The sequence below is a fragment of the Eulemur rufifrons genome, chromosome 28 (assembly GCF_041146395.1).
Source record: "Eulemur rufifrons isolate Redbay chromosome 28, OSU_ERuf_1, whole genome shotgun sequence".
NCBI lineage: Eukaryota > Metazoa > Chordata > Mammalia > Primates > Lemuridae > Eulemur > Eulemur rufifrons.
Window position 1 is genome coordinate 58743061 of NC_091010.1, and position 12121 is coordinate 58755181.

At 32.2% G+C, this 12121-nt stretch overlaps 1 protein-coding gene across 1 annotated transcript in view; it reads left to right on the forward strand.

The window, feature by feature from the left end:
• Nucleotides 1–12121, forward strand: part of ATRNL1 (attractin like 1) — a 563691-nt gene that overhangs the window by 361454 nt on the left and 190116 nt on the right. The window contains exon 27 of the mRNA XM_069459886.1: nucleotides 3544–3651. Coding sequence (XP_069315987.1) covers nucleotides 3544–3651 — 108 coding nt within the window. The remainder of the gene's footprint in view (nucleotides 1–3543; nucleotides 3652–12121) is intronic.

Here is a 12121-nt window from a genome sequence, read left to right on the forward strand (position 1 = left end):
TCTGTATTCATATATACATTTGATAGTATCAATGACTATACCTGGTTGTCAAATTTAAGCATGGATTTTCATATTATTTTTAATTCCATGATTTGTAAGAGATTTTAAATAGTAAAACAGTTATTATGGACAACAAATATGAAACTAACATCTGTTTAATTTTTAAATGTTCTTCACAACAATGTTTATGGCAGCATGAATGTAATCTATTGTATTGTGATCAATTTGTTCTTTCGGCTTTATTGTTCTGCTGAATAATTGGCAACAGCAGATTAGTTATAAAACAGATACATCTGTTATATGGCTTCTTATCATGTACAAAATGTTAAGCTTCATTTTATATAAAACACAATCACAGAAAATAGATTAATTTTCACAGTTTCTTAAGAAAGTACTATATACTATTTCCTAATTCTCAGGTTGAGTTTTTATCATTCTTTGCCACAAATGGCAAAAAGCAGTTCCAAATCTAAATTCCTTTTACCACAATAATGACATTTTCCAACTGTCTCATAAATTTGCAACATTTGTTAAAAGGGAGACTAGTAGAGCAAAATGTGTCACTAGTGCTGAAGAAAATGGGCTTATGGTAATTAGTGTGCCATCTTCAGAGACAAAAATAGTGCTTGAAATTTAACATAATAATTGTACCAATTAACAGTTATTGAGTGCTCACAATGTGCCAGCCTCTGTGCTGAGCAGTCCAAGTATGTCATCTCCTCAGTTCCAGCCTTACGATTTAGAGATATCGTTATTCCCATTTTATAGAGAGAAAGAATGAGTATTCGAAAGGTCTAAGTAATTTAATTATGGTTTAATAGCTAGTAAGTGGAGAAGCTGGGATTTAAAATAGATTCTTTGAGGTATAGGTGTAGATACAATCATTACCCCTACTTTACAGATGAGAAAAAATGGAGGCTAAGAGGTAAGTTCAAATAACTAAAAACCAGAGAAACTGGTATTCCAAAGCAGGTCTCACTCCAGTATCTGGCTATATTGCATGTCATTATCTGTGTAAATTTTAACAATTTAAATTATAAACATGTTGTTTGCATCATCTTTGTTCTGACATAGAGAGGGCAAAATTCAGGAAGCAATGCATCCAGATATTAATTGGCAAGACAGGATAATTGTTAAGGATACCACACCAAAAATTAGTAACAAAGATAATCACAGTTTATTCCATTTTATTATTTTAGGGCCATCATACCAAAGCAAGAGTGTTTCAGGAGAAAGTTTACCCTTCCTAAGTTTCACAGTAAGAACATTTGCATTAGTTTCCTAAAGTCAGAAACTCAGCTATGTCAGCAAGAGTCGTCTAGTCTTCTTCTAAGTGGCCCAGAATAAATTCATTTGTCTAATTTCCTATTTATACCCTTTACTGATGTACTATATTGTGCCCTAATTATTTATATTTTACTATGTCTTGCTTTATGAACTATAGTGTTAAGGTCCTGAGCAAAAACAATATTTTTCTTCTACCTTGCAAAAAATAATTTTAAAAGACATTTAATTCTTAAAAAGTGATAGAAACTCAAAACTCAGAAGACAAATGAATTTTTAAAAATACTTTTGCATTTTACAAATAAACTGAAAAAATTGAACAAAAGTATCAGTCACTGATTTTTCTTAATTATAAGTGCTGAGGGCCACAATTTTAATACATTATATTCCAGAGAACTCTACTCTTTATCAAAGATAGTGAATTTGGAATATTTATTGATTTACCTTATAATTTGTGATGTTGAGTATTCATTAATTATATTTTGTAGAACTTTTACTTTAGGTATAAGGAAAAGGCAAGGTGAAGAAAGCAGCTGTTCATTTGTTTTAAAAAATCACTTAATCACACGAGATACATTTTTAAGCCAAGAAGAACTAATACAAACAGAGAAAATTATTAATACAAATCTTAGAAAATTGTTTTCAAACACAAATTGGAATTTACAATTTTATCAAGGCTATTTGTACATTACTATAGGAAAAGTAGATTGTATATTTGTGTGTACACAGGCATGTGTATGTCTTGGCGTGTTGGTGTGTATGTTTTTACCAAAGACAAAGACCATGGTGTCTTCTACACTTACTTTGATATTTGAAATAACATTATGTTTGCATTTTGCACAGACACACTATTCAGATCAATTAGACACTCCTATTTAGAGAGGCATAAATTAGATTCTATTTTCGAGCACCTGTATTTTTAATAATATAATTTTGAGTTTACATTAAAATGAATAATTTGGTAATTTAGATAACATTTCCTTATTACTTTGAATATATATTTTTAGTTCAAATCCATTACTTCTAAAAAGTATATAATGTAAGAACTTACACTATTATTCATTAACAGTTACATTATTTCTATCTCATATTATCATGTGAATGTTCTCTTTTCAATAATAAAAACCAAGAATTTAAACAAAAATGTTAAATAATGAACTGCTGGTCAAGTATTAGCATGTCCCCATTCATCATCTACAAGGGAATTTTGTGAATGTTACATCACAATGCTATGCCCATTTGCATTCAAAGACCAGTAGTTAATGTTTTAAGTTAATGTCAGTGAATCTTTAAAAATCTCTATAAATAATGAAGCTATTCATTGTGTTTGAGGATTTTGCCATTCTTCAATGATAGGATTTTCTTCTCATTTTAGAGTATTTAATTGCATCACTCATCCTGTTTTAATATTTAATAATAATTTTATTAGCTATATAGAATAAGAGGGGCAAGAATTGAAGTATCTAGTGCAGGTCATCAATTTTTTCTTATCATGACTTAATGAGTATTATAATTACAAGGAGAGGGAGACATATAAATTAGCTTGTTAGTTGGTTGGGACTTGCTAGTTTATTGGTTTTAGCTTGGACAAAGCCCAGAATAGGCAAAAGGAGAAAGAAAAATATCCGAGGGTGCCTTAGAAGTCCTGGCACAACATTTCTGCAACTTAATAATCATTCCTCATTTTAAATAATGAACACAGAGGCTTTAAATAAAGTTATAAACACTACCAATAACAATTCCTGCTGGTTCCATAGTAATTGACAGGGAATCTTGACTTACAAAACCTAATCTTGGTGGGTATGTGTTCCTTTAATCTCTATTAATGCACTGTGACAGCTTTTCATTATTTTTTCTTAAACATTTTTACTGTTTTTTTTTTTTTTCAGCTAAGGAAAAACATGAGTTATTTTGAGTGGGAAAACTTGGCATAGTCATCATGGTAATAGCACTTTTTACTTAAGTAGTACCTCTCACCTGAGGTTTTCAAAGTGCTTTTGAGTACATTTTATTAGGCCTGTGGGATGGAGGTCAGGAGAAAAGTTGTTTGTAGGCACCATACATTTAACGCCTCTATAGAAGTGTAACCCAGGCCATGGGAAGAAAGTAATTTTCATCTTTAGTGCTCTAGATATGGATATGTGTATGAAGTGATTCCTAAATTTTCAGTGCCATTTGTTAAAAAATGGAACCAGATAATATTGAATTTAATGTGCTTTTAAACCTGTTTTAAAGCAAGTCATTTTTAACCCCCTCCAGCAACTGCTTCGAGAACGACAGCAGATGGCCAGCCGTCCTTTTGCTTCTGTTGACGTAGCACTGGAAGTAGGAGCTGAACAAACAGACTTTCTGCGAGGGCCATTAGAGGTAGGAACAGTGGTGCTGAAAGGGGACCACTGTGATTTGCATATTTATATTGCTTCTCTAATCTGCATCTGCTTGTGAAGCCAAACAGAGTCTGATTATTGAGAGTTGACAAGATTCAGCTACATATGTTATGCCATTTTCAAGGCACATAGTTTTAATCCTGTGACATGAGCTGTAACAAAAGTCACTGGAGAATCTATTATCCTAGGCAAGAGTGACAGACTGCTCACCTGGAAGCCTTTCCCTGACAGGAGCCGAAGGAATTTAAGATATAGATACGATGGAAGAAACAAAGTGCCTTATATTTAGTCCTTGGAATACCCAGTGCCTCCTAGTTAACAATTCACATCTATCTTTATTAACAGTTTACTATAAAAGGTTGATGGAGATGAGTTGCATTTTAATTACAAAGTTTCATTTTTGAATGTTGAAAGGGTAAAATGTAATGAATATTTTTATTTGTGGTTAATGCCTATATTATAATATTCCTTTATTGCAAAGGCAGAAATAGAGTATGGTGAAACAGAAATCGTTATGTGCAAGTAAATGTGGTATTAGAAGTGTAAAATAATTCATGAAATGGTTTTTGAAAATAATAACTTCAAAAGAAAAATTCACAGATTCTGTTTAATGACTAAAGTATTTTGAGGCGTACTAATTTAATTGCATGTTTATTATATTTATTTACATTTTTATATGATAAGATATTTAAGGAGAAAAATTAAGAAACTCCATAGAATTGAAACATTTTATTCTCTTTTTAAAAAATGGTCTTATTTGACTAATTTTATGTTGCTATTGTCAAATTTTTCGTTATGTCAAGGAAAGTAGGAATATAAAAATAGAATCTACCAAAAACATAGGTACAAATATACTTGCTTCTGTCTATAGCATTTTGGTTATTCTTAAAAAATAAAAATAAATCATGCCTCATGGATGCTATACAAAGGACCAGTTTTTGGAAGGAATAAAATATTTTTGTGTGTGTTTCCCTGTGATTTTTAAAAAATGTTTTATGTACTTGATTTTTTACTACTCTAGATCGCAGGTTGCCATGGAAGCTTAGAACATTAGGAAATATATGTGTATCTCTTCATCTCTTCCATTACTTGTGGGAAATTACAAAAGAGAAGGAATCATTAAATGAAAGTTACAGCAAGTGTTCTAATTTCATTTTGACTGCTTGTTTCTAATAACTTTAGTAAAAAACCTTTCACAAACAGAAAACATGGACTATTTGAACCTAAATTCTTTTCTTCTGCCCCTCTGTTTTAAAACATTCTGAAGCACTCCTAAAAATGAAGTAACAAGAGAAAAATAAATGTAAGTAATGTATACATAGGCCAAGGAGGAAAAGAAAGAATCAAAGAACTAGAAAACTCACAAGCTTAAGGGACAAATGTAACACACGTATATGTCATCAGAGTTTGTCAATCGCACCTTAATAGTATTCAAAAGGTATTATTCACTGCACATGTTCATAATTTCTGTAATTTCTTGTTTTATTTTTTTTCCAAATTTTATTTCATTCTTTATCACTGTGATGTTTTTAACCTTAAGTTTCATTTTGTAGAATTTAAAAATGTCTACCTGTACTTTCTTTTAGTTCATATTTGCCTGGGAGTCCTTTATTTCCAAGGTCTCTATAGCCCTCTGTTTTATACATATTCCTTGTGGAAAACACTGTTAATTTTTTATTTTCCCATTCACTGTGAGTCTTTTTGATTGATATTTACATTGACAGTAATTACTGTTCTACCAAAGCTTATTTCAGCTACCCCATTGTGTGTGTGCGTGTGTGTGTATTGTTACTAGCCTTGCTTCTTTTTGGTTCTTTTTCCCAATTTCTTCTGATAAATTGATTTTTGTCTACTAAACTAGGTAGTGCATATTCTGTTTTTGTGTTTCTCATAGTTACCTCTTACTTATCAAGATTCATAGTAATTTTTCCCTAGCAATGTCTAAAGCTTATTAAAACATATTTTTCCCCTTCCCATCTGAAACAAAATCAGTACTTTTAGCATGCTCTCAACTTCCTTGGTTTCTCTCACCGTATGTTGATACTACCTGGAATTTTTGATCCAGATATTATGGACGAACTTCTTTCTTCATTGTGGCCTATTCAAATAACAATGACCTTTCTTTACTCTCATTTACTTTTTATATCTAATTGTTTGTTCATGAATTTCTTTCATTTTTCACTAAGGTAAATCATCCAAAAGATTCTTTTCAAAGAAAAATTTTATATGGGATTTTCTTTGAGAGCTTAAATGCTTACCAATATGTTCATTTTTTTCTCACACATAAATAGCAGTTTAATTGGATATAAAATTCTAGGTTCAAAGTTTTCTTCTTCAAAATTTTAAACTTTCTCTCAAGTTTATGATGATGTCAATTTGATTCTTTGTTCTTTGTAAATGATTACCATTTTCTCCTTAGAATTTTTCAGAATTTTCTGTTTTTCAGTGTTCTTAAACTTTTCTCCAGTGTGTTCAAATACATACATTCTAATTTCTCCGGAAGTAATGGAAGACATACACATAAACTGATGTAATTACGAGATCAGCAGTTGAGGTGGAAAGAAGTGAATGTTTAGGGATAGTCCCATTATTTGCATGTGTGGCTAAGAGATTCCTAACCCAAGCTGAGCCCTGGAATTCCCTGTCATTAGTCTGCAGCCTTGGGCTGGCACTGGACTGGTTCTGCTCTCTCCTGTCCCACAACAGGTGGAGTAGGTGGACAATGTGGACTAGGCCCTCCCCTAATACAGGCTACCACTTCCTCCTACAAGAGGCCTAGCCACTTTCTATCTTCCCAAGTGTTTCTTGAAAATTTTGCATGAATTACCGAGTATGTCTTTGAGATTCATCAACCTTCCTATCTCTAGTATGTTGTCTTCATGTTTAAAGTCAGGTGAGGGGACAAGCAACTCATTCTGGTTTGCTATTTTGTTGGCTGCAGGACCATTTGTGCAAGTACTTTATGTACCATAAAGCATTATGCTAATGTTGGAATTCTTGCTATTTTTATTTTTACTCAGTTCTCTGAATAAATGACATGCCTCTATTTCTTTTGTACCACTTTTCTTCAGAAACTTAAATTGAAGATGTCAAATGAAAAAAATAATTACATGCAAACTCTCATTTAGGAAAGCCCTTTTTATCTGGGAATTAAGATCTAGTTATCAATGTATGGTATTATGTTTATGGAAACAGCTTTTTTGAAATATAATTCATATACCATATAGTTCACAAATTTAACATATACAATTCAGTGGTTTTTGGTATATACACAGAATTATGTAACCATCACCAAAATCAATTTTAGAACCTGTTATCATCTCTGAAAGAAACCTTATACCCTTTAGCAGTCACCCCCCACCCCATTTTTCTTCAGCCCTCTCCTCCCCACCTCTCAGCATTAATCTACTGTCTTTATATATTTTCCTATTTTGGATGTTTCATAGGAAAATATGGTCTGTTGTGACTAGCTTCTTTCACTTAGCATGTTTTTGAAGTTCATCAATGTTATATAGCATGTAATCACTGCCTTGTTCATTTTTATTGCTGAATCATATTCCATTGTACGGGTACAGCACATTTTGTTTACACATTAATCTGTTGATGGACATTTTGGTTGTTTTTACTTTTTGGATATTCCGACTAATGCTACTCTGAACATTTGTGTAAAAGATTTTGTGTGGACATATAATTATGTTTCTTTTGGATATATACCTAAGAATGGAATTGCTGGATCATACGGTAACTTTTCACTGCTTATTTAAAATGCTTTCTTTCTCCATTAAATGGTCTAGGGACCCTTGTTGAAAATCAATTGACCATAAATGTAAGGATTTATGTCTGGACTCTTAACACTGTTCTACCGATCTATATGTCTATCCTTATGACAGTACTACACTGTCTTGATTACTGTAGCTTTGTAGTAAGTTTTGGAACCAGAAAGTGTGAGTCAACCAACTTTGTTCTTAAAGATTGTTTTGGAGCTTGAATTTGAACTTCCTAGGTCATGGGAACAATTGGAATGTTTAAATTGAGTTTAAGACACTGTTTTTCAAAATTCCTTTTCTTACAATATCTCAATATCATTTGAGCCCTAGGCCAATCTTATAAAATAAGCAGACCAGATTTTGTTTTTTCTATTTACTGTTGATGAAACTTAGGCTTTGAGAGCTCAAGACCTTTGTTCAAGATCACAAATTTAATCACCAGTAGAAGCTAGAATCAGGATTTGAGTCTCAAATTGGCCTAAGTGCTTCTTTCCCACACCACATTTTATACCTGCTGATTTTAGTTCAAATGGAGAATACATCTTAGGCCCCAATATATCTATAGAATTTTTTTTGTAAAGCTATTTATAAGCAGAGAGTTACTTAAATTTCATGTATTATTCTTTGATTCCAGGTACTGAAATAGTCATGGATAATTGTGGATCTTAAGGAAGAACTTTGCAGTAGAAAGTTAGAGGGTGTCTTAGTATTTCAGAGAATTCCAGCAGTTATCAATTATAATCTGAATTGCTGTAAAGAAATCAGGGTGATTTATTAAACTGCAATAAACTCAGCACATGAGCTTTCTGTTATTTTTACATTAGAAGTTTCTTATAAAAAGAACTATTGTAGATTTTCTATGCTAGTAAAGCGTACGAGCTCTATAACTTGCTTTAGAAACAAAGTAATTTAAGATGGGTTTATTTGGTAATTATAGTCAAGTAGACTAATTAGTAATTTTAAAGACAGTGTATACAGCATGATTAATTTTGACTGAACTAATAAATTTATTAGTATTCTATGTATATATTGTAGCCATTTTATACTAGAATTTTCATTTTACATATTGTAGCTTCGGAGTGCTATAAAGTATACTATTTAAAAAGACATTGGGCAAATGAGAAGCATGTAAGAATTCAATGCCCACTAAAATAGAAAAAATAATCTAATCTGGATGCTATTAATACTTTCTGTTGGTAGTCCTAGCAGTGCTAATTTTGACATTGTATTGAAATCAGTTCTCTGTTTATTGGGACAATTCAGCGTAGTACATTATGTAAGAAACCTCTCTCCCAAGGTGCCAAACACATTGTTCAAGTCTAAGCCAGACAAATAAAGTGCCTCTCATGTTAAGAGCATTTTGGGCTTGGTTCCCAGAGCAGGATGAGCCAGTCCTTTGCTCTTGGGCACAGCCAGTGGCCACTCTGGCTCTTCATTCCTGGCTGCCATTTTTATGGACAGTAGTTCCAGTGACTGGCCTAAGCAGCTTATTCACTTTTCCTCAGGTTTCTTATTTTTTAGCTGTTTTGTGATATTTGATATTTTTAATTAATTTATTACCATTTACTATTAATATTCTGATTATATAAATAATACATCTTTATTGCAGAAATAATAAAAATTGAAATCTTTAATAATCCCATCACTCACAAATATCCATTGCCAGAACTTTTGTCTTTCTAATAGCATTTTTATTTTGCATATACCTATTTTTACAAAATTAAGAGTATAATACATATGTAATTTTGCATTCTATTTTTCTTTTTTAGTATTATAGAAAGAACATTTTTCACTTCTAAGTTTGATTCAAAAATGTCATTTAAATTATTCTGTAGTGTGCCATCATTTATTTACCTATTTTATTTTCAATTAACTTTATTCTAATTTCACACTATTATAAATGACTAATTTTTCTATATAAGTTTTGATCCTAATTATGAAAGAAAAACTGCTGGATCAAAAGTTACTAACTTTTATGGCTCTTAATGTATATTTCTCATCTTTCTAGAAGTGGCCCTGAACGAGTGATAGTCAACAAGTAATTGTGTACATATCACTGAAAACCAAAGGTGTAGAATTTACAGAACTTAAATAAGTGATTAAATATAGGGATAGACTTTGAGGGCAAAGAGAGGGAGGGGTCAGAATGTTGGCAGTTCTTCATATTATACTTGAAGTCATGGGAGTGAGAAAAAAAAAGGAAATTTAAGGTGGAATTTAGTAAAATTGCTCCAATGAGCTGTTGGAGGCATATCAAAGGAAAGAAAGACTGAAATGACAGGCAGAGAAAGAATACAGAAATAAGCAGACTAAAGAGTTGCAGGACCATTAGAATTAAGAAAAAGAGGACGCGCCACGAAGGATGAAGTGTTAAGAGATTTCATGCATTTTATAGAGTCAATGAAGATGAGCACTAAGGAGAGGAGATGGAGTTTGCTAATTATGCAGTCGTTGGTGGCTTTTGAGGAAGTATTCTTTTGTTGAATGGCAGAAGCCAGATGGCAAGGGCTGGCTTGAAGATGAGACAGTGGATGCAACAGGATAGATTACAATTTTGAAATTGATAATGCAGAAAGGAGGGAAGCAAATGGGATGGTAATTTAAGAAACTGGCAGGTTCAAGACAAAATTTTTTTGGAGAAGAAATATTAAAGGGGGGAAATGTGCATTAGGATGGAGGGGAAAGCAGAGAGGGGATCAAAGAAACAGGAATAAGGATTAATTTTGGGAAGATGAGTGAGGGTAATAAAATTATGGGTAATGATTAAAGGAAATTTTGAGTACTTCCATGTGATAGGAGTTTACCTTTGGTAATCTTATAATTTTATGGTAATATCAGAAGAAGAAAAAAAAGTAAAGCGCCTGCAGAGTGGGAGCTGAGTGTATAATGTTGAGGCTTAAGAATAATAGAAGAAATGTAGAACACTTGTTGTAAAGGCTAAGACAGGAAATTCAAGATTTCTCTTTCTACCTATCCTCCATTTTTATTGGTCATTGAGCCCTGTCTATTCTACAATCTAAATATATCTTAAATGCATCACTTCATCCTCACTACTATTCCTGTATTTCAAGCATTCATAATGTTTTTCTTGAACTATTATAATATCTTCCTTACTGGCGTCCCTGCCTTCACTCTTCCAGGCGGTTTTCCACATTGCTACCAAAGGGATCTTTCTAACATGCAAATATGCTCATATCACCCTGCTCAGAATTCCCCAATAGCTCCCTGTCTCTTATAGTAAAAAATAAATCCCCACTGCATCATGTACCACACCTTGAAAGGTACCTTTCTTCCTATCCAGCCATTTCTTGGCATTTCACCCCAATAACCTGACCCCACCCAGCACTCTTGCACTTGCCTCTATCTTTACCTCTATTGTTTCCTTGTCCTAGAAGAACTTGCCTACGTAGTAGAAGTAAACTAATTCTTGAAGTCTGAAACAAAAAAGTAGAGAATGAATTAAGGAAAAACTGAATAAGAAACATCTATAGGTGACAAAAAGGATTGCTGAGCAACAGTGAAAACCCAAAGGAGCCTAAAGAGTAGGAGCTTTAGTAGGGACAATTACTTTGTCTTGTAATAACCTTCACACTAAAATCAAAAGTGAGGAAATCAGACAGTGGGGCTTTCCCCTGGTTAGATATTGGCAAGATGAAGAAGGATAGAGAATGAAGCTAATGAGAGATTCCATGATACTAATCTGAGTATCTCTTTTAAATTGCATGAGAGGATTGATAGTGAAGGTAAATGTCTGTGGCTGATAAGATGGAGAGTTCAAGAAACAGAGAGTTCAGATTAGTTAATTAGTTAATTCATTATTCACTTACTAATCCAACATTTACTGTGTACCTCCTATAGGCCAAGTATTGAGGATACAGAAATTAATATGGGAGCACAGTCCCTAGTTGTGAATAACAATGCAATTAAAAGTGAGGGGGGAATTCAGTGTTTAAGATCTTAAATAGATTTGAGTTATGAAGTAATTAGAATTGCCTGGTTTTGCCTTATTTATTGGTTATTCTCAATTCAGTAGATCTATGTTCTAATCACTCAATTTTATAACTTTCTTATTTTACTTTTATGCATTAAGATATACTCATAATGTCCCAGACTTAAAAAAAATTAAAAAGAATAGCAAACAACAACTTTGTTTAGTAAAGATGGTAATTTTAAGTCAACAGGCAAAATATTTTGGTAATAACTAACATTGAAAAACGTTGTTCAGTCAGTATATTGTACACATGCACGTCTTTATTCTAGAAGAAAATTAAGTATAATGAATATCATAAATACATACTCAACATGAGTAAACATGAGTAAATACTGAGCATTATTAAACAATATAAGTTTTTTTCTTATAATGGCTTATTAGAAGAATCAATCTTTCCAAATGTTTTTTATTTCAGAATAATTTTGAAGTATGTATTATATATGTGGCCTCTTCAATCTCTCTTTGAAATGAGGCATTATGATATTTGTGTGTTTGGGGAAGTTTTGGGATTTTTTTAAACAGTACATTCACAAAACAGAATAATTTTGCTTATATAAATTAAATGTCAAGCAGTTCAAAATAACATTTTATTAAAAGTATATTAAATTTTGATGACTCCATTTATTTGGGAAAAAATTAACAAAAAAAAATGTGTAGTGCACTATACTAGGCATTCCAGACAGCAGAAAGAT